Source organism: Helobdella robusta (genome assembly GCF_000326865.2).
Source record: "Helobdella robusta unplaced genomic scaffold HELROscaffold_18, whole genome shotgun sequence".
Lineage (NCBI taxonomy): Eukaryota > Metazoa > Annelida > Clitellata > Rhynchobdellida > Glossiphoniidae > Helobdella > Helobdella robusta.
Genome location: NW_008703981.1, coordinates 3,210,480 through 3,234,170, shown reverse-complemented (window position 1 = coordinate 3,234,170; position 23,691 = coordinate 3,210,480). Strand labels below are relative to the sequence as shown.

The window sequence follows — 23,691 nt, the reverse complement described above, 5'->3', positions numbered from 1 at the left end:
ACAACGACATAAATTACTACGCAAATAACAATTAAACCAATAAGAGAATTTGAAAATGAACGAAGAGACAAACAACAACAACAACAGCATAAATAAACATTCAATGCAATTATTATCAAAAAGTCAGACAATTTACAACTGCATAAGAAGACACAAAAGCAACTTTAAAAATATTTTAAGTTAGATGAAGATATGCTACATAGGTTTGTTTGATCACCGAGAACAATGATTTACGATTCGACAACATAGAAAATAAACCTAGAAACATACACAAAGAGGAACCTGCACAGACGTACACACAGACAAACATACACAGACACAAACAGACGAACATACACAGACGCACAGAGGCGTGAACATTAAAATCCCTTCGTGCGGTTATCAGATTCAATAGAATTTTCTAGACCGGCTTTTATAAAAGGGGGCTTTGCGACATAAATAACCGCTGCTATAAGGACAATAACTACTACGTCCGAGCAACAAAATCAATAAAAATAACCACAAGAGCATCAACCGAATTTGCAGCAGCATGTTCACTCTAGACAGCGACAGCAACATTAGCACGTCTCCCAACGGCACAAACCTTCTACCCTACCTCTCCAACCTCTCCAACCTCTCACTGCAAACAGACAACGAAACGCTGGAATGTGCTAACAAGACTGCGATCCTGATGAGGCACGTGCATGTCACCATCATGCTCGACCGCTTCTGCACCCCTCTCTGGTACCTCATCGGATTCCTCGGCAACTTTGCCTCGGCTCGCGTCTGGTCGAGTAGACAGGCGCGCAAGAAGAACACGCAGTCCGCCATATTTCTCGCATCTCTAGCCGTCAACGATTTTCTCTTCCTCTCTCTACACATCGTCCAAGAATTAAAAGTTACATGGGAGATTTGGACACCGATCGATTCTCCGATTGTTTGCAAACTATTTCCATCCTTAATCATTTGGTTTCAATATTTAGCTCCGGTTTTGGTATTAGCATTTACTGTTGAACGATTTTTAGCTGTCTGTCACCCATATAAGAAATGTCAATCGACCGAAAGTAGAACGGCAGTGAAAGTGGTGGCGATGACGGTGCTTGTCTGTTTGACCTTTGCCCTCGGGCAGACGTACATCTGGTTCTACGATGTTGCGTCTGAGAAATGTGGTTTCAACATTACCAGGATGGACTTCTGGCTGGTTTGGTGTGCGCTGACGGAAGCTTTGTTCTTTCTTGCGATTCCTGCGGCTATTTTTATATTTAATTTAGCCGTTATGAGAACTGTGTACAGGCTGAAACAAGAAGAAAAAAAATTAATCTACTCGAAAACATCTTTGGCTCCTCTAGCTAGCAAAAAATTTGCTCAGACTAATTGTACTGCAGGTGGATCTCAAACCAGCGATCTATCGGGCAGGCAGTCAAACTTTTCATTAGGCAGGTTGCTGACCGATCCAGTGTTCCTCTCCTTATGGAGATGTGAAGCCAGACCGGCAACCATTGAAACAATCAACTCCAACAACCCAACACCTTCTTCCGTCAAATTTTTTCCATGCCAACCTGCTCTTGCTGAAGCAACGACTGCTGACAAAGAAATTTTTCCCCACACATCTGTCACTCGCACCACGACTCCGACAACTCCCAATTTTACGAGATCCTCATCAAACTCCATGTCCATTCCCGTTCACAGCCAGCTGAAACATTCATCATCGACGCAAAACAATCGAGCCAACAGCAACGGCACCGATGTAGACATGATGAATTCGTCAAACACCAACAACAACAGCCGATGTCTCGCCACTAACTTCACACTCCTCTCCGTCTCATTCTACATCATCCTCACCACTCTCCCGGCAACTCTCGTCTACTACTTCGACTTCAACGACCTCGGTCCTTGCGATCTGACGGACGAGCAGATCGAAGTTCATCCCGTCTGGAGACGATTTTTCAACTACTACAGCCTGAGAAAGCTGGTCGAAGAGCTGTGCATGTCACATTACGCCTGCAACTTCTTCATCTACTTCCTCACCAGCGCTCAGTTCAGGTCAACATTCAAGCAGGTCTTCAGCTTGCATCGATCCAATCTGGACGACAATTTTTATCCCCATCGCAATCCTCATCTACATCAACAACAACAGCAACAACAACAGAACCAACAACAACAACAGAACCAACAACAGCAGCAGAGTAGCGGCCCAAAGTGTTGGAAACTTTGTAAATGTGCAACAGTTGATTCGGAACATTGTGAGCAGAAAAATTTTTGTTGCATCAAGCAAATGACAACTTGAAAGAAATTGGTTGTGAGACGTGCATGTATGTTTTGAAACTTGATTTCAAAATTTTCGTTCACATTTTAATTTGATATTTGTAAGAAAGTTGCCTGTGTTGTTTTATATTTTTTTTTCGTAGCACATCTGCTACTAATTCTTGGTATTACAATTTTGCAAATAAAACAGAACTAGTAAATTATTAAACAAACATTTCAATTTCATTAAAAATCTCTCAATTTCCATGGAATTAAATTTAAAAGAACATCGACATGGATGTAAGAGATGAACTTCTTCGAAGTGATGGTCTGTGGATAAACTGTTGACGAATGGGCTGCCAAAAATCCTGAAAAGATAAGAGCAAAATCCTAGTTTGATCAGATGTTGAACTTGATCAGATGTTGAACTTGATCAGATGTTGAACTTGATCAGATGTGGAACTTGATCAGATGATGAACTTGACCAGATGTTGAACTTGATCAGATGTTGAACTTGATCAGATGTTGAACTTGATCAGATGATGAACTTGACCTGATGTTGAACTTGATCAGATGTTGAACTTGATCAGATGTTGAACTTGATCAGATGATGAACTTGATCAGATGATGAACTTGATCAGATGTTGAACTTGATCAGATGTTGAACTTGACCAGATGTTGAACTTGACCAGATGTTGAACTTGATCAGATGTTGAACTTGACCAGATGTTGAACTTGATCAGATGTTGAACTTGATCAGATGTTGAACTTAAGATCATAAGATGTTGACACATAGATTTACGGCAAGATGAGGTAATGCGGTGAATGAAAACCACGAAGAAATATCTAATTAACCACAAAAATAATGTAATAAATAGCTTTGCGAATGTTTTTAATGCTGCTTGAAATAATTGAAGACATTTTAAAATAATTCAATAAGAAATTCTTATAGAAAAGAAGTAGAAACTAGAAAAAAAACAATTATACAAAGCGAGAAGTGCTGTGGAGTGCTACTGAGAAGATGACGATGACGATGTTGATGAAGATGATGCTGATGACGATGAAGATGATGCTGATGACGATGAAGATGATGCTGATGACGATGAAGATGATGCTGATGACGATGAAGATGATGATGAACTTAATGGAGACGACAGTGGAGAAAAATTTAATGATGATTAATGCTTCTTGATAATGTAGGTCTCCCGCATAGATTCGCATGAAATTTTAAATTTGAATAACAACAATAACAACAACTACAACAACAACAATAATAATAACAATAAACAGTCATAATAGTGATAACAACGCAGAGGCAATTTCAGTATTTAGAAAACTTAGCGCAAAAGTATGATGGAAAAAAATGATTAAAATTTTCAAAAACTGGTTTTGTAAGTAAACAACTTTTTTTTATAGCTTTTTAAACTGAAATTGAAATTAAAAAACAACACAAACAACAGCAACATAAACAACAACCACAAGCAACACAAACAACAACAACCACAACAACAACCACAACAACATGAACAACAACAACATAAACAACAATAGACACTGAACAACGTTATAATGGACAGATAAAGAGATTTCGAAATCAAATGAAACCTGTGAAGATAAATTAATATCAGAACATCAAAATTCGAATCAGTCTATAATTAACAAGTAGGAAGATATTGATGAGGATGACGATGAAGATGAAGAAGATGCTGATGATGAAGATGAAGAAGATGTTAATGTTATTGTGTAGGAGGGGGCGATTGATGTTTTTGTTGATGTTATTGATGCCATTGTTAGTTTACAAATTCGTCAGTTCAAATCCATCTTAATTCTGCATGCTAATCTAATAAAATGCACGCTCACCTGCCAATAAAATGTATCTTCAAATCCACAAAGTTTCAATGAAAGGAACGGTGATGAATGTACGTAAGCACAGACAATCACAATTTTTTTCTGCCTCTTTCGTTATTAAATTTAATTAAATTTCATTTTGTAAGCCTTGGCTCAGTTGTAAACCCTGTTGTAATGTAAATGTGGCTGTCGTAAGCGTTGCGTCGCAAGTGTGGCTGTAGCAAGTGTGGCTGTCGTTATGAAAATATTGTTTCTATTGTTTTTGTTGGCTGAAGTGAGAGTCGAATTTTAATAAATTTCACTTGGATGGTGATGATGATGATGATGATCATCATCATCATCATCAACGTCACCATCATCATCACCATCATCATCATCATCGCCATCATCATCATCATCGCCATCATCATCATCATCGCCATCATCATCATCATCAACGCCATCATTATTGTACATTTGCTTAATTATTTAATTAATAATTTTGCGGATGATGAATCACACCCCCCGCATCATTTTTTAACGTACTCTTGAGAGAGAAAGAGAAAGAGAGAGAGAGAGAGAGAGAGAGAGAGAGAGGGAGGGAGAAAAAGAGAACTCGAGAGAGGGAGAGAAAGAGAGAGAGTGATTCAATTCAACCACACATGTACACTTACAAACGTAAGAATAATGTAGCTACCTACATTTCACCAATAGAAACTCAATAGCGAACGAGGCAACAAAGCATTAGGACTCTATCACAGTACAATGCGACAGTCAAATCACTGCAAATGGCACAATAACACCAACTAGATAAAAACATATACACATACACAGGTACACACACGTACACACACACGTAAACAGGCATGATGTACCACACAAGGTAAATTATGCCGAGACAAAAACAAACAACTTGGTACATCTATTTTTCTTGTATTTGCATAATACGTTTGTTTGTTTGTTTGTAAGTATATTTGTATATCTGTATGTTTGTTTGTATATAGGTTTGTAGCAGTAGTAGTAGTAGCAGTAGTAGTGGTAGCAGCAGTAGTAGAAGCAGTAGTAGCAGTAGTAGTAGTAGCAGTAGTAGTAGCAGTAGTGGTAGCAGCAGTAGTAGCAGCAGTAGTAGTAGGACATGGCGTGGGTTTTTGATGGGGAGCATCGAAAGTCGCCGAACATATGGCCGAATTTACTGCTTATATGCGAACATACAGACACACATACACACATACATACATATAAACATACATATATACATAGTACATACAGGCATACATACATACGTGTGTATACATACATGTATTTTTTACAGATACAGATAGGATGTACAACACGTTAGTGCGTACAACTTGATTGTTCACTGAGCAAACATTATGAAAAGCATCGTTAGGTTCGTGCGTTCACCATACAAACATTCGCAAACACACAAGCATAAGAATAAACATAGAAAAACTAACATAGAAACACACAAACTCGAATGTAGGCTTGTTTGTTTAAACGTTATTAATAAATACTATTATAGATACAAATATCAATAAACTTACGTGCATGATATTTTCATTCTGGGTAGCTATATTTTATCGATAGGATTTTCAATGCGTTAAAGAGAAGGCTGCCTTCGTTTGGATTAGAAGTGAGCATGGGATCCCCATGCAAATCGGCAAAACAATCCTATATGACTCTATACAACTTTATATAACCCTTTATATAACTTTTTGTGTCTTTGAAGAAATAAATAAATAAATAAATATAACCCTATGTAACTCTATATAACTCTATACAACTCTATAGATGTGTTAAAAAATGTTGAAAATGGAAAAAATGGAAAGCGGGAGGAAATTGGAGGGAGAACGCGGGAATGAGTTGAAAAACAGGGAATGGGAATTTTCGGGAACGTTGTCATAAATGGGATTTCGGAAGAGAATCGGAAATGAGGAAAATAAGTTGGAGGGAATTGGGAGCAACTTTCAATTCCCGCTGGCTGGCCGCTCACCTCCAGTTTGAATGGATGGATGTTTTCTGTTAACGACATTTGCTGTTTCGTTCGTTCGTTCGTTCGTTCGTTCGTTCGTTCGTTCGTTCGTTCGTTCGTGGGTAAATAATTTTGATTCAAATGTCTGGATGTTTGGTTGATGTTGTCAAATGGTTTTCACTTGTTCGTTCGTTCTTTCATTCTTTCATTTGCTTATTGTTACTTTCAGGGGAATTCACATTATTACATTATTATTTGAACATTTAATTAAAAACTGTCAGTCGGTAAACAGAGAGAGAGAGAGAGAGAGAGAGAGAGAGAGAGAGAGAGAGAGAGAGAGAGAGAGAGAAGAGAGAGAGAGAGAGAAAGTTAAAAAACAAGTCAAACAAGCAAACGTTTTAATTTTAATTTTTTAAGACAACGGACCAAACAATTTTGTTAACATGAAAGGTATGCAGATGTCCGTTGATACGTTCACGTTGTTCATGTTTGCATCGTAGGAAGCGAACATTACATTACGAACAATGATGACGACGACGATGATGATGTTGGGTCCCACAACGTAACGTGACAAGAAACAACAGAGCAACAAAGCATAGGGAGGGTAGGACTGAGTGAAAAGATTGGCTGGTAACTAATTAACGCGTTGCCTTTAAAAAGCACTTATGGTATTGTTTCTTTTGCTACTGACGCTTCTAAAATAATTCAGAAAACAAAATATCATTGATTGTGTGTGTTTGTTTGTGAGTGTATGTGTGTTTGTGAGTGTATGTGTGTTTGGCAAATAAATTATAAACTAAACCCTGTTGTACATGACTGGCCGTAAAAAAACGTTTGACAAACAGAAGTTGAAAATAATGAAAGCATATTTTCGTAAATAAAAATTCAAAAAATATCATTTAGTTAAAAGTCGGTAACTCAATCAACCAATCAGCCAACTATCCTGCCAATCAACCAGCCAATCTGCCAACCAACCAACCAATTAGCCTGCCAACCAACCAACCAACTACACAAATCAGTCAAACCCAATATTGTTGATCGTAAAGTAGCGGATTTGTTAGTCTGCAGTGTGCCAATAATTCCGGGTCGATGTCTTTCCAGTTGAAAATACCTGCAAATATATTTGTATATATGTATGTGTGTGTGTGTACCTGTCTGTGTGTGTCTGTGTGTGTATGTGTGTGTATGTGTGTGTCTGTGTGTGTGATCGTATGTGTGGCGAGTTTTAAATTATTGACATAGTTTTAAGTAAAAATTGTTTGCAACTTTGTTCACTCTTAATTTCATTTAGGTTACTGTAATATGTATTCTGAGTTAGTTAATATGTTTGTTTGTACGTATGTGTGTTTGTTAGTTTGTATACGTGTTTGTTTGTATGTTTGTTTGTATGTCCGCTTGTATAATCTTGACTGGAGAAGTAATTGTTCATCTGATAGAAAGCCATATAAGTTATGAAGATGTTTAATTCATTTAAAAGCTACTCCTCGCCACCTCAACCTTCTACTTTCTTTATTTGATTCAGTGGAACATTTTTTTGCGCTGTTGTTGCTACTGCTGCTGCTACTGCTGCTGCTAGCCACAACAATAACAACAACAACAGCAGCAGCAACAACAAAAAGATTTTAAAAAAATGTAATGGTGTATGCATTTGAAAATAAAAAAAAAGATGAAGAAACGTAGTTTCGTGAAACCTTGATGTTCTGCTGGCTGATCATTATTACTACTACTACTATTGTTGTTGTTGTTGCTGCTGTTGTTGTTGTTGATGACATCATCCTTTTCCTCATTGGTCATATTATCGCCTGCGCAAGAAATCTCGTCATCACCATCATTGTTGTCGTTGTTGTTGTAAAAATCACTCAAAACCTCATTGTTGAAATCATGATCAACAAAAGTTACGTAAGACGGCAATTGTTCGTTGTGTTGTTGTTGCTGATGTTGTTGTTGAAGTTGTTGTTGTTGAAGTTGTTGATGTAGTTGGCGCTGATGTGGAGGTAAAGACGGAGGAAGTTGATGTAACTGCTCATTCATTTGTGGTTGATGTGTTTGTGGTTGTTGATGTTGTTCAACATATTGCGATTGACGACGTTCATTTTGTGGCTGTTGTGAGTAACATTCCGTTAATGTTGTCGGCGTTGATGTGGCGAGGTGGTTGTGGCGACGACAAGGATGCTCTGGTGGCTCGTCGTAAATGTGCTCCGATGAGTAACTCCTGTTGCTGTCACTTATGTTGCTGGGGCTGATGTATTTGGAAGTGTCTGGATGAAAACTGTCATGATGGAGATTATTGATGTTGATGTCATCATCATTCGAAGAACGAACTGGCACCAAGTAGCCGACAGACGTTGATGAAAACATCGGATCGCACCGAGCGTCACTACAGCTACCGCCATCACTCTTCATCTTCTTCATGGCACCCATGATTTTTCTACTATTGACATCGCATTCCATCATCTCCATGTTATTATTATTATTATTCATATTTGTTACGTCATCGTTTCTATGGCAACTCAGATGTGTCATCTCGTCATCAATGCGGTCTTCCGCTTTATAGGATGCGCTTATCCTGTTCGAAGCACCAGCAGTTGCAGCAGCGGTTGCAGCAGCGGTTGCAGTTGTCGCGGCGCGTTTCTTCTTGCCACCGCAACCACACATACACTTGACGATGATGAGGATGACGACAACGAGGAGGAGGAAGAGGAGCGCCAGCATCCCGATCATTATGAAGCGCCTCATGTTTAAATCGAGAGGTGAGACATCATCGTCGTCGTCATCTTTCATGTCGTTGGTGTTGTTGTAGAATTTATTGTTGATGTTGTTTCTTTGTTTAGGATAGGAACTTGTATATTTCTTGTCATTCGTTTCAAGGCGCTGACTGGCATTGGCATTGTGAACAGCATTTGCACTGTCCTCATCATCATCATCATCATATCCGAAATAATAATAATCATCGTCGTCGTCATCATCAGCATCATCATTCCTTCTCTTCAGTTTTATCTTGAGCCTGCCCTCAGCCGGTTGCACGTTCCATGACGTCACAATGTAGGTCAGTTCATCACTCCACTGACCCAGATATTTATTTGGATCAGGTTTGTATTGGACGTGGTTTAAAAGGAGGTCCGAATGTCTGAAGTGAAAGAAATGTACGTCAGTGAGGTTGTTGTTGGTCGTTGGGTCTGCCTGCACTTCTCTGCAGCAATACGCATACAGATTGTCTACCTTGGTCATTTGATCATCATCATCATCATCGTCGTCGTCGTCGTCGCTCGTGTAGTTACTGTTGTCACTTGCATCATCATCATCATCATCGGCATGTCGTCTCGACCTAACAAACTTCTTCAGCCTGACTCTCAACCATCCATACAAAGGCGGTCTAATTATGTAAAAAATTGGGTCATCATTAGTCACGTGAGCCAATGAAGTAGCATTTAAATGGGTCAAGTTGAGGTCGATCCACTCATTATTGATCTGGAGAGGCCTGTAGACAACCAGAGGTTTGGAACTGAGGAGAGGTCTGACGAGAACGTTCAAGGGTTCATCGAGCAGCAAAACCTCGAAACAGCTGATCGTCAGAAGGACGCTGTCGAAGTTTGCGCTTCTGTTCTTCTGCACGTACACAACTCTACCCAACATCAAGTCACGCATTTTGAAACTGGAGCAGACACGGGATCCGCAGACAAGCAATCCCTGCCGGAAACTCATCTGCAAATGGACCGTCACTTCCGGTAGAATGTAGGGCGCATTCGTTTGAAAACGAAAATGGCTGTGACGAAATGTGGCGTAGAAAGAAGCTTGAGTGATTGTAATATTTTTTATGGAATCCACTTTTAGTTCCAGTGGAATGATTTTGACGTGAATGACTTTGTGGAAAGAACGAATGTTGAGATGGTGGTTGTTGTTGTCTTTCCATGTTGTTGTTGTTGTTGCTGCTGTTGCTGTTGTTGTTGTTGCTGTTGTGTGCGTGTTGCTGCTACTACTTGAAGTCCCAACACGTCTGTATGTGACGTCACCGTAGTCATCGTCATTATTATTATTATTATCATTATTATAGTTGTTATCATTTATGGTATCTCTTCTCTTTGATGTTCGATAGACAGACAAATATATTATGTCGGTATTTGCCGCGTTCGTTTGTTGTTGTTGATGTTGTTGTTGTTGATGTTGTTGTTGTTGATGTTGTTGCTGATGTTGTTGCTGATGTTGTTGTTGATGTTGTTGTTGTTGATGTTTCTCATTATAAGCGTAAAGATCGCTGTATCTTTCAATATTTTTATTGTCATTGTTGTTGTTGTTATTATCTACGTTTTTGCTTCTTCTATTATCAACAGTGTCGTTGTTGTTGTTGTGAGCGTTGTTGTTTAATAGAAAAATGATCACGTGATTTGTGACGTCACTTTGCGTGAAGGATGTGATTGGTGGCTGCGACTCAAGCAAATCTCTTGTAAGTAGTAGAGAGGACGACGACGACGATGATGACGACGATGATGAAGACGATGATGATGAGTTTTGAAGAGAAGCAGGCAACCTAACAAACCTTCCCACGCTGGGATGTTCGGTCAATTTGAAAACCACATCCTCATTCCGACCCTCAGCATCACCGTCGTTATAACCACCATCATCGTCACCATCGCAAGCATCGTCGTCGTCATCGTCATTAATTATAATATTATTATTATTATTTCTATCATAATTTTTCATTGCCCGTCCGGACCAGAGAACTTTCATGATGGATTCTTGCAGAACCATCCAGCCACCGTCAACAATCTCCCATACGGATTTCCAATTCTGGAAACGCAATGAGGACCATTTGCAATCTTCCAGACCATTATCATCATCATCGTCGTCGTCGTCATCATCGTCACCATCATCATTATCATAATCGCCACCACCATCGTCATCGTCACTATCGTTATCATCATTGCCGGGCCATATTTTAATAGTCATGCGCAAACTGGATAGCTTATGTACTGGAAGCAACGCTGATTGTGATGATGCTGATGATGACGATGATGATGATGATGACGATGATGATGAAGAAAATGATGACGATGATGATGAAGAAGATGATGAAGAAGATGATGGGGATGATGATGAAATCGGAAAATGTGGTAATAACTCTATTCTACCATTTTTCGAGGCTGTTGAGTTATTAAAATCTAAATCAAATGCCTCGCCATCACCATCGTCATCATCTTCATCATCAATGTCTTCATTATCATCATCACCACCACCTTTATGTCCGCCACCACCACCACCACCACCACCACCACCAACACCACCATCACTTCGGAAGCATTTGTTCCAAAATGCATTGCTAGGAAGTTCTGGCTTCCACAAAACAACATAGAACTCAATATGATCAATAGTAGATGATGATGATGACGATGATGAAGATGATGATGAAAATGATGATGATGATAATGATGATGATGATGGCGTGTGGTGATATTTAAGCATGCCTTCGTTTATATCAGATTGAGTGATTAAAACCTTGCGATAATCAATCAGACTGCTATCAGCGCCGTCGTCAAAATATTTCAAATTATAGCCATTATCATTATTATTATTATTATTATTATTCATTGTCAACATTCTTCCTTTGAAGCTAATGCGTCCGTGTCGGGGCAGTTTGCGAACCATCAACATCAATCCATCATACCTGCTGGCTTCCTTGTAGCCATTCTTATTATTATTATTGTTGTTGTTGTTGATGTTGTTGTTGTTGATGTTGTTGTTGTTGATGTTGTTGTTGTTGATGTTGTTGTTGTTGATAATGTTGTTGAGGAATTTGTTAGGATGCGACGGTCGGTTCACGTTCAGATAGTAACTTTTAATCGTAATGCTACCGTTCGTTCTCACATTGACCTTCCTCATGGTCAGCACGTACCGATAATTGGCTCGATTCAAGTTGTGCACCGACACGCAGACCCGCACATCGCTATAAATGCTCTCCATCCCCGGTACCATTACTTTCAACATGAAATTATCGCTATCCGACTCGGTATGGATGTGCTTGTAATAAATAACGGATCTATCTAGGTCGAGTTGAGTGAATGAGGTCAGGTTGTAGGCGTTCATCGAGTTCACTGTCATTACGCGACCGTATTTCGGTGATGTGACGATGTGATATTTAACCGACCGAGGCGAAAGATGTTTATAGATACCGGTATAATTCGAGTCATCGTACATCATTAGTTTTAATGACTCGTTGCTGATTGGCTGAAGAGCTCCGGGGTAGACTCTGATGTCGTCCAATAAAAATCGAGGAGACGGAAAAATGATGGAGATGGTGAGGTAGAGAGAGTGATTGCCCAAATCACGCACTTTGACATCCACGTAGCCTTTCTTCGAGTCCATTGGGAGGTCTGCAGTGATTGGTTGGACAGTTGGCTGGTTCGAGTGAAATGACGCCTCAAAACAACACTTGCCACACAAAAACAGTAAGATACTTTTTAAAAAAAAGTTAAAAAGCAAAATCACCACGATCACTACCAGCAGCCACAACAGCAGCCACAACAGCAGCCACAACAGCAGCCACAACAGCCACAGCACGTCGGCATTAACATTAACCAACCCCTCAGGAGGTTTCCTCTCGGTACATAACTAACAACGCCTTCGTACACGTCTCTCATTGAGAACTTCTCCAGCAATTGGCCACGCCTACTTTTGAAATCTCCGAGTTTGAGTGGTTGATGAGATAAAATTTCAAAAACTAGGTCGCCCGGTTCGGTGTCTAGGTCACGAATTTCGAGGACTTCTTTGTCAAGAGGAGTCGGATAATCTAGAGCGAATTGTTTAAGAGCAAGCTGAAAAAATGAATAAATAAATAAATTTCATAACCTGATGAGCATAATAAACAACTATACAACCGCTGATGAAACGAACAAACAAAAGCAAACATACGAACCGGGCCAAACATGCAGTCGTAGTGAACTTGTGCCAAGCAATATCGGTGGTTCGTCATCAACTGACTGAATATCAACGAATAAGAATTGAGGTTCGCTTTGTTTATTCCTGCTGGGCACACAGGCCATGATCATCATCCAATCAGAGCCGGTCTCACTGCCATCGTGCGCGTATCTGATTCGCTGACCTATGACCTGCGTGATGTGTGGTCGAACTTGAGCATTGAACATTTGGTAGAGTAATAATTATTTTCTTCTCATAACATTAGTGCTCCAAAATTCAAAAATTACTCAACGAGCAGTAACAAACACACGACAGGACAGAGCAGAGCACACTCGGAAAGGTCAGATGCTTGCCCGCTCTATCGAGTTCGAAACGTTAAAATTAGAGACCTGCCGAGTTTGTTTGTTTTTCAGTTTAAAAAAATAATCATTTTTTCAAAATTGCGGCGTGTTTTTGCTATTCACTCTCTGACTCCTGGCCGAATAACCGATCAACTATTTGGCTTCTTGACAAATTCAGTGCATCTCTTGTTAAAATAATTCATAACTGCTCAAATATTGATCGGCTATAAAAGAAGTTGATTTGTAGTGATGGGGTGTCGTGTGAGTGCAGTTGTTCATGTATTATTTCATTAAATAATGAAATGTACACTGTATGCCAACCTCATCCATTGAAAAGAATCTGGCTACTTCGTTGTCGCTGCCTGCATGTGCATACAATTTTCACGTAGGTTCATTACCTCACAATACATTACGTTCATCATGTATGTTGTGTCACTAATGAGTTTAAATAAATTTGTTAGTAAATAAATTAATTCATTCATTCATTCAATAATTAATTAACTAAAGTTAATAATTTATTGAATGAAGACTGAGCTAGACTTAACTTTAAACAACACTCCATGCGAAGGAGGCTTAAGAACCACGATGAGCACCCCTCCAACTGACAAGTGGTATCTTCCAACTGAGATCACATCTTCAGACAAAACTACACTGCTACCTTCGTCTATCTGTTACATGAAATTTACATATAGATACAATATCATATCACGTATCAATATATAGTTATAATGTAGATACAATATCATATCATATCAATATATAGTTATAATGTAGATACGATATCATATTACGTATCAATATATAGATATAATATCATTTTAAGTACAAAATATAGATAAAATATAGATATAGTATCATATTATGTATCGTGAAAAACGAAAATGATATACAATTTGATGTAGAATGAAAATTTTGTGACCGGTAACTACTAAAGAGTTAATGGAATCACCTTAACTGGCTGCACTTGCAGTGGAACGACGTTCTGGATGATTTCAACGCTCACTTGGACAGTCCCAACATCCTCATTCATGTATTTCATCTTCAGTTTCATCTCATCTCTGTTCGAACCTTAGTTATAATTATTATTAATTATGGTTATTTCTATAATTATTTATTATTATTAATTATTATTACTTCTATTGCTATTTAATATTATTTGAAATGGTTGGAAGGAACTTGAAGGTACCTCCTGTTGTGTGCTTGTAGAAAACCTTCTTCGACTTCAAATCTCTCATTGTAAACATCAAACTATCGTCATTCCATAAATCGTCGTCGTCGTCGTCATTAGCCACCATTTGAAGCTGCTGATGGTGATGAAGAGGATGATGATGACGGTGCAAATGTTTACTATTGTTGTTAAGAAGCTGCTGCTGCTGCTGGTGGTAGTAGTGGTGGTGGTGGTGGCGATTCATACCACTGGCACTTTCATCGCCGCCATCTTTTTCAACCCTCTTCAACAGTCGCCCGTACGCTGGCTTCTTAACAACTTCAAACAACAAATCATTCTCTATATCGTGATCAAAGGACGGTGATGGAGAAGGCGGGAAGAAAGAGGAGGAAGAAAGGTTAAATAAGGACAATTTGAAAGAGAATGACAACAGATTGATGTTTTTATTTCGTTCCCTGCTAGCACCAGCATCTTCATCATCTCGTCTGAACTTCACGACTATTGTTTTTTCATCCATGATGGTCGAACTCAACTCATCGGCCAACAAATCGTATATCGTTAGGTAAATGCGTGGTTCATCATCACCAACATCTTCACCAAAATCTTCATCATCATTTTCATTCCAAGTTACATTAACAATGACGTCTACAGTTGCGTCCAAATTCCAGAGCTTATCCCATCCCCGCAGTTTAAATCCGTCTTCAACTTTTATTTCCATTATTTTCGTTCTCCTTCTATCTACTGGTACGTGTTTAGCATTCCAATTTGAAGTGTCTTGCTGCTTCTTTAAAATGCTTCTGTGCCTTTGATCTATGTTGTTGATGTTGTTGTTGATGTTGTTGTTGTCGCTGTTGTAATTGTAGTTGGTCGCCAGATAAATTTTTATCTTGGTGACATTTAAACAATAGGTTAATAAGCGCTTGTTAACGTGTTGTTGTGTCAATGTTGAATAAAGTTTTAGCGGTAAAAAATTGGTCTTGCAGTTGTTGTTGTTGATGTTGTTGTTGTTGTTGTTGTTTTGACCAAGAAAGCTGCTAAGTGCCAGTTCTTGGTGGCTTAACGTCAGCCCAGCAAACTCTGGCAACTTCATGAGTTCGTACCTCACGCTCCTACTTACTGTAGATTTCAAAAGTAAGTTTTTACCAGTCACGTGGTTTGCAATGACGTCATTCGATTGTGTGACGTCACGAATGTTATTTATAGTTAGGTGGATGATGAGAGGTTGGTTACTGACAATTGTTAGAGTTGAGTTTTGATGTAAAATTGTGATGTTGAACGTGTAAGTTTTGTTGTTGTTGTTGTTGTGGTTGTTGTTGTGGTTGTTGTTTGGCTCTTGATGTGAGCGTTGTCTGAAATTTTTAACTCTAAAGACAAATGAATCCTCTCTCGTTGATTGGCTAGAACTTTGTAGGGCAGTGACGTCACTGATGACGTAACGTACTCTCATCTCGTTGATATCTCTCTGACTGAAGGAGTCAACAGCTTTCCAAAGATCGTCATCGTCGTCGTCGTCGTCTTCGCCATCGTAGTCGTCGTTCTTATCATATAGGCCACGGTACCCATTGTGACCATCGTCATCATCGTCTCCGGTTTCATGAAAAATTTTACGACGTAAAGTTTTCAAAGATAATTTTTCAAATCTTTGCAGGACGCCATTTTTGGGGCGTTTAATGACATCATACAGGATGCCATCATCATCATCATTTTCACCACTATTATTACTTTCATCATCATCATCGTCACTTTCCTCATCAACCTCATCAATATCACTGTTGCCACAGTAGTTATCCAGTTTAATATCTGGCGCCATTTTGAAGGCCAAATTATTTGACCTTATGACTTTTCGACGACCTTCAACAATGATGCCCTTCACGCTGATTGGCTGCAGTTTAATGGGAATGGTATGAATTTGCAGAAACTGCATGGGACTCGTTCCTGATTGGTCAGTTACCTGGTTGGATGGTTGAGATAATGATAGTTTGATGGTGACGACGACGACGATTTCAATCGTTCAAATGAAATTAAGATTAAAATACTTTGCCAGGAACAAATAGATATTTATTAGAACGCAATCAGAAGACTCAAATAATACAATAATCAAACATTTTTAAAATCTTAAATTAGTAATTAGCGTACCGTGAATCCAACGATTTGATTGGCTGTCCCCGCGTGAATGTAACTAACTCTCCCCTCGTTAACATCATCCTGACTGAACACATCCGTTCGTCTTGCGGTCCTCAAATATCTGTCCGTCACTTCAAAATAGCCGAAATTTGATTGGTTCTCTTCAACTTCACGCCTATTTCCTTCCACTATCAAATCACTAATTTGCTCAGCATGTACCACGTGCCACTGCAAATGATTTGATTGGCTGGAGCTGGCCTGCAGAGTCTGTGACGTCATAAGGCATTTGGACCAACGAGGAAGAAGTAATTTACCCTCCAGACCCAACTTGTTGATGATTGGATGAGCGGATGGTGGCGTGATGCGAATGTGGATGGTCAGCGTCAGTGGGAAGATGCTATCCAGGGATGTGACTTCATTATCATTATTATTAATATTATTATTATAATTATTATTAATAATAATATTATTATAAATACCATCACTATTGAGATATCTATCATATATATCATCCACACGAGCAACATCGTACATGTTTCCATAGTTATCATTCAGACTGTCATAATCATCATCGTCGTCGTCGTCATCATAACTCGTCTGACTGGCATTATCCACAAACATTGGCGTTCGATCGTTCTTATTGTTATCGGTAATATTATTATTCTGATCGTTATTATTATTATATTTGCTGTTGTTGTTGTTGTTATTTAACCGGATGTTGATGACGATGACGTCATTCCAAAAATTAGATCCGCCATGTTCGTAGTGCAGCATCTTCACTTCCTTCCAGCTTAGCACTTCTTCTCTCGCCAAATAGTGGCGATCTAAAGGTTCTATTTTAATTTTTTTACTCTTCGATCTTTTCTTTTTATCTTTAGTTACGTAGTTTTTAAAACTTTCAACATTTTCTTCTTGAGTTTTAAGTTTGTTTTTCCGCTTCTTTTTCTTCCTCTTCGTCATTTTGTTTGATGTGGCGCTTAATTTTTTAAACAGCACTCCGCAATGAGGCAGCTCCAAGATGTGGAAGGACAACACGTCACGTGATATTTGTTTGTATCTTTGGTTTCCGCTGACGTCAAGAAGTTTGTTTATATTTTTCGTCACCTGCCTGCCAATGTTTACAATGCCTGAAATGTCAAGGACGACTTCCGTCGAGTGCTGTCTCAGTGCTGCTGACTGCGGGTCGATGTTGTTGTTGTTGTTGTTGCTGTTGTTGTTGTTGTTGTTGTTTGGGTTGGAATTTTTTATTCCAATGATGTCATTATTTAAATCACTTTCTTCATCATCACTTCCCTCACTTTGATCATCATCATCGCCGACGTCATCCTCATCATCGTCATCACCAATTTTTGAACCTCCTCCAGTTGATGCTACTTTCTTTCCATCCACTCCACTTCCGTCAGCATCTTTCCACTCGCCGATGCATTTCTCCCAAGTTATGCCGTAACAGCATGGCGATCTGAAGACCTGGCTTTCCATAGCCGTCTCCAGCACTCTCTCTCCATCCACAACAACATCTCGCATGCAGCCGACGAACGAGTTGTACACACCACCACTTCTACTGTCGCTACTACCGTTGCTGCTGCTGCTGCTACTTTTGCTATTTTCCAAGATGAAGGATGCCGTAGTTCCAGCAATGAACAAATACTTGTCGACATCCAGTTGGGTGTACTTGCCTGGAGATGATCCGCTGTTTAATGATTGGTTGGTTGGCTTATTAGTTTGCTGGTTGGTTTTTTGGTTGGTTGGTTGGTTGGTTCGGTGGGCGGGACGTGGTGTTGTGTGGTGAGATGTGATTGGAGGATTAATTGATTGGAATTGTATCTTATTTAAAACTTGGAAAATCGAATAATAAAAAATAATTACTAATTAATTACACCAATTGATTTTTTTTTGAACAAACGGTGCACAGTACACAAGGTATTCAAAGATTGCACTTGAGGCAAGAATTACAACACATTAAAAACATATTCTTCAATCACTCACTCACTCACACACACACACACACACACACACACATATATATATATATATATATATATATATATATATATATATATATATATGTATACAATATAGAATGCACATTAGTTGTTCGCACGGTTGTAAGTTATATAGTATGCTGCACACTTTCATTTCTCCATATTCATTCATATCCAATCCACAGGCGCTCAGTAGTTTTCAACTTTCACGCACACACACACGCGCACGCACACACACACGTACACACACACACGTACGCACATGCATTCAGAAAATAAAAGATAGACAGATTCCCTATTACATGTATACACATTAAACAAGATGAACGTACATAAATGATGCAATCAGAACTTTCAAACCGATAACAACGTTCACCAACACCTGCAAACAAACAAACAAAGATAAGAACAAGCAAGGAGACAGACAGACAGACAGACAAATACAAACAGAGAGACAGACAGACAGAGAAACATGTACAAATATGATATTTTTCCTGACCGACTTTATGTATCTCAGCAAAAGTTCGCAGAAAGGGAAACAATGAACGCATACATGATGACGAAGATGAAGAGGAAGAAGAAGAAGAAGATGTTGTTGTTGTTGATGCAAAAGATGAAGATGACGACGACGACGATGATGATGATGACGGTGATGATTGTAAATCCGTCAGAAAGAATTAGACGCGTTGAATGTGTTGTACTAGGGCTAATTGAAACAGTTGATTTGTTTTGTTATGTGCGGTAATAACTGTTGCTATCATTACGAATTCGACGGTGAAGATGAAGACGACGATGAAGAAAAAGATGATGATGATGATGGAGATGATGATGATAATGATGGTGATGATGGTGATGATGACGGAGATAGCTAAAGATGAAACGAAAATAAATAAATGAAAAGCACGACGAAGCAATGATGAACGAATGTTCGTAGCGTTAATGTTTTGAGAACTATTTAGAACATTCTTTAAAAACTTCACCACCCACCCACCTAACACCCACTCACCCACCCACCCTCGCCAAAACACCCCCAACCCCCACCTACTGACCTGACGTGAAACGTGTGGTCAACAGCGAGCGTCAGATTTCTCAACTTGCGGTTGAAGTTGACCCGATGCCAGCGACCGTCATTCACGACCACCTCCCTGTCCGTCTGCAATCTTCCCTCTCCGGACCCCAAGTCTATTTTCAACTCTATTCCGCCATGCCTGTTCACAGTTAACAGAAAATAATCCCTACTTCCGATCGCCATCATCAGCATTGATTCCGTCCTCTGATTGGTCCTGATGTTCATGGTCACTTCCGTTGTTGTTGATGATTTCCTCCAGGGCAAGGAGGCGTACCCGTTGCTCTGGAAAGTTGCTGGGGGCGTGGTTTGTTTAAATTTATTCAAGAACATTATTCAATAATTGATTCATTTAAATATTTAAAATGTTTTTCCCTTCACAAAAATGTACGACTAGCATCTAGTATGACATTTTGAACAGTACCTGTGAGAGAGGCTGAGATGAGTTGGATGCTGGCGAAGTTTGCAAAGATGATGGTGAAGATGACTGCCTGCCCGTGAAGAAGAGCTTTCATCATCAGCGGCTTCATCATGGATTACTATCCCTTACTGTTTAGAATCAGAAAGGATGTATTTCATTTTCTATTTATCGATCGTTCCATGTTACTTAGCGATACAACACAAACCAGTGAATGTATGATATATACAATTTATTATTGTTAGTTCCGCTTGTAAGTTCCACAAAAATAAAATGATATTTCATCAGCGTATATCATCACCATATCAATTAGTATCCACCATTATCATTATATCCTTATCATCCATCCAGTATCTTCAAATTGATTTCACGCGATGTACCTCGCTATCATCGTCAGCACGAAGTTTCATACTCATTCACTAATGTGTGTATTACAAGCAAGAACTTATTTGAAAGTTTTGTTTCATCTATGCATATGTATACACTAACTGTGATATATATATATATATATATATATATATATATGTATGATATATGTGTATGATGCATACACTGTGTGTGTGTTTGTGTGTGCGTGTGTGTGTGTGTGTGTGTGTGTGCGTGTGCATATGTACAGTACACACGTCTATCTACCTATAAAAAAAGTTGTACGTCAGTTTGGAGCTAGTATGAATGATCATAAAAATTAAACAAAAAAAATCTCCAGAATTATAGAAGCATACATGAAGATATGTTACGAACTATAGACTAAATCGAGCAGTTACATACATACATACATACATACACACATACATACAAACATACATACACACAAACATACACACATACATACATACGCATACATAACACGCACAACTCGACTCTTGGAAAAAAACTGAATACCGTATTTTATATCTTTACCGGAAAACATTTATTCATTCAATTGCTTATAGAAAGTTGTAGTCTATTCATCGAATATTTGTTTGTAATTGATAGAAATTGGAAAAATTTTATATAGCAAACAACCACAAGCCACCATCAGCACTGACTGTTAAATGACTGTTAATTATAATATGAGCTCTGAGCACGAAAATGTATAATTTGTTAATGGAGGTTCATATGTTTTGCATGTATAGTACCATCTTGAATCATCGATCGAACAGTTATCATTTCTTTAGAATGGGGTACTGATATAGTCAATTAAGCTGGTAGTTTGTTTTTAGATTTATATAGCTCTTAATATTCTGAGCTTGGAAAGGTATAATTTCATAATGGAAATTCCAAATTATTTTACACATCGACCGAACCAAAGCAGATGTCTATTCACCGATATACAACACTCTCTTATGGGTTGAAGTTGGGATATGCAAAGAATCTCAATTTTTCAACTTTTAATTATTTTTGGTAATGTCGATTTTATTTTTTAAAATTTATACCAAATAAAAGTAATTAATTACCACATTGAATAACAATATAAAAAAATTTTAACTTTTTAAATAAAAGCAATATTCCGTAATTAGTAAATATACGATCGTAACTTTTGACTCGAACAATAAAAAATCACCCTCCAACTCTCCGCCGGAAGTAAGCTCCATGTTCGACTGTTGCGAAGTGAGCAAAGGCCGTTATATTTATTCTAGTTATATGTATCAAACAGTATCTTATTGAACAAAGTAGTATCATGAAAAGAATAAAGATACTTTTTTCAAAAATTTAAAAAATTCTCAATTTGATTTCATTGCGATATCGATGATGATGATTGTGACCTGACTAATTAAAAAACATCAAATAAATAGGATGGGTAATTCGTTCCGAAATCGTTGGAGGAAATGACGTCATGTTAACAGTAGTTATTTTACTGCATGGTAGTTAATCAGCCGGTAGGAAGGTTATATTCAATTCCTATCAAATAAATTTGACCAAATATCATACGCAGGCAGAACTAAATAAAGAATTAAATATATATATATATATTTTGGAACGAGGTTTTCTTTGATGCAAATATCGTTAAATATTTTTGCCCATTTTGCATTAATTAATTTTTTAATAAGGATTTCGGCAACACGAAGCTGTTTTAATTCATATTTATTATCATTATGTGTCATCCTAGGCTTACAACGTTGTTTCGACATACAGTCATCATCAGAGCCTGGTTTGATATATATATATGTATATATATATATATATATATATATATATATAGCATGAAGATTTTTAAAATAGGATGAATAATTTGTTATATTGGGATATTCGTATATAAAGCGAGCAAAACTTCAATATAAAAGCGCTTATAAATCTACACATATTGGCTCAGCTTGGCTTGGCTCGACTTGGCTTGGCTCGACTTGGCTTGGCTTGGAATCGGATGTTAAGCAAGGGTGGTCTCAAACTATTTTGAATTCTCTCCGAAAAATTTGAACTGCGTGCGTACATATATAGCACTGATTACTGTTGCTTTTATAATGAATTTATAATATGTTATAATATATTATATTTATATATGACTAGAATCCATGTATACAAATAATTAATAAGATTATATGTTTATATAAAAAGCAATATAGCAGATTTAACCAGCCAATCAGAAAGTTTCGAAGGCGTTCGTTCGATGACGTCAATTTAGTAAGGTTGGCATTGTGGTTAAGACTGTATGATAGTGTAGTACATACATTAAATAAGTTTTTTGCTGATGTGAATGATTGAAATGATGAAAATGTATGGTTGAAACGAGTATAAATAGTGGCTGAAACGACATGAAAATCAGATCAGGCATTCTGCCTCGCTTGAAGCAGTCTGCCTGATCTCATTTATTTGATTTTTATAATTTTTTATTTTTATTTATTTTATTATATAGAGTTATATAGAGTTTGCTTGTCTGTGGTTTGTGTGTTTGTATGTTGTATTTTTTTATATTATAAGTGGGTTCTTTAGCGGTTGCTCATGCATACATACATACATCATGTTTGTTTTTGTGGTAGTATTTTATGTTCTGTTTTACTCTTTTTTCTCTTTCTTCATGAGTCTTGAGTTAAGTTAATGAAACATAGGTAGGTGAGATTAAAAGTTAATTTATTACATAGGTAGGCTAGGGCATAAGGTAATTTAGTTACATAGGTAGGTTAGGGACTTCTATTCTTTTACTCTACATGGTGGTGTGTTTTTTGTTTTGTTTTGTTTTGTTTCACATTATACATAACAGGTACGCGGTGGTTCCTGGTTTAAGTGGTATTTTTATTGATTGAATGTGGTAGTATGCATGGTTATATAGAGTTATATAGAGTTATATAGAGTTATATAGAGTTATATAGAGTTATATAGAGTTATATAGAGTTATATAGAGTTATATAGAGTTATATAGAGTTATATAGAGTTATATAGAGTTATATAGAGTTATATAGAGTTATATAGAGTTATATAGAGTTATATAGAGTTATATAGAGTTATATAGAGTTATATAGAGTTATATAGAGTTATATAGAGTTATATAGAGTTATATAGAGTTATATAGAGTTATATAGAGTTATATAGAGTTATATAGAGTTATATAGAGTTATATAGAGTTATATAGAGTTATATAGAGTTATATAGAGTTATATAGAGTTATATAGAGTTATATAGAGTTATATAGAGTTATATAGAGTTATATAGAGTTATATAGAGTTATATAGAGTTATATAGAGTA

General features: G+C 37.7%; 2 protein-coding genes across 2 annotated transcripts; one reads left to right on the top strand and one right to left on the bottom strand.

The window, feature by feature from the left end:
- Positions 1 to 529: 529 nt before the first annotated feature.
- Positions 530 to 2,266, top strand: HELRODRAFT_170747 (hypothetical protein; the record flags this gene model as incomplete). Its single annotated transcript, XM_009016543.1, has 1 exon — positions 530 to 2,266. The coding sequence occupies one exon, from the start codon at positions 530 to 532 to the stop codon at positions 2,264 to 2,266; it is 1,737 nt and encodes a 578-aa protein (XP_009014791.1).
- Positions 2,267 to 6,494: 4,228 nt separating this feature from the next.
- Positions 6,495 to 20,142, bottom strand: HELRODRAFT_191173 (hypothetical protein; the record flags this gene model as incomplete). Its single annotated transcript, XM_009016542.1, has 11 exons — positions 6,495 to 7,001; positions 7,026 to 7,133; positions 7,714 to 12,387; positions 12,597 to 12,828; positions 12,930 to 12,993; positions 13,813 to 13,940; positions 14,222 to 14,340; positions 14,459 to 16,391; positions 16,577 to 18,240; positions 19,561 to 19,908; positions 20,037 to 20,142. The coding sequence occupies 10 exons, from the start codon at positions 20,140 to 20,142 to the stop codon at positions 7,042 to 7,044; spliced, it is 9,360 nt and encodes a 3,119-aa protein (XP_009014790.1). The 3' UTR covers positions 6,495 to 7,001; positions 7,026 to 7,041.
- Between the last annotated feature and the right edge of the window lie 3,549 nt (positions 20,143 to 23,691).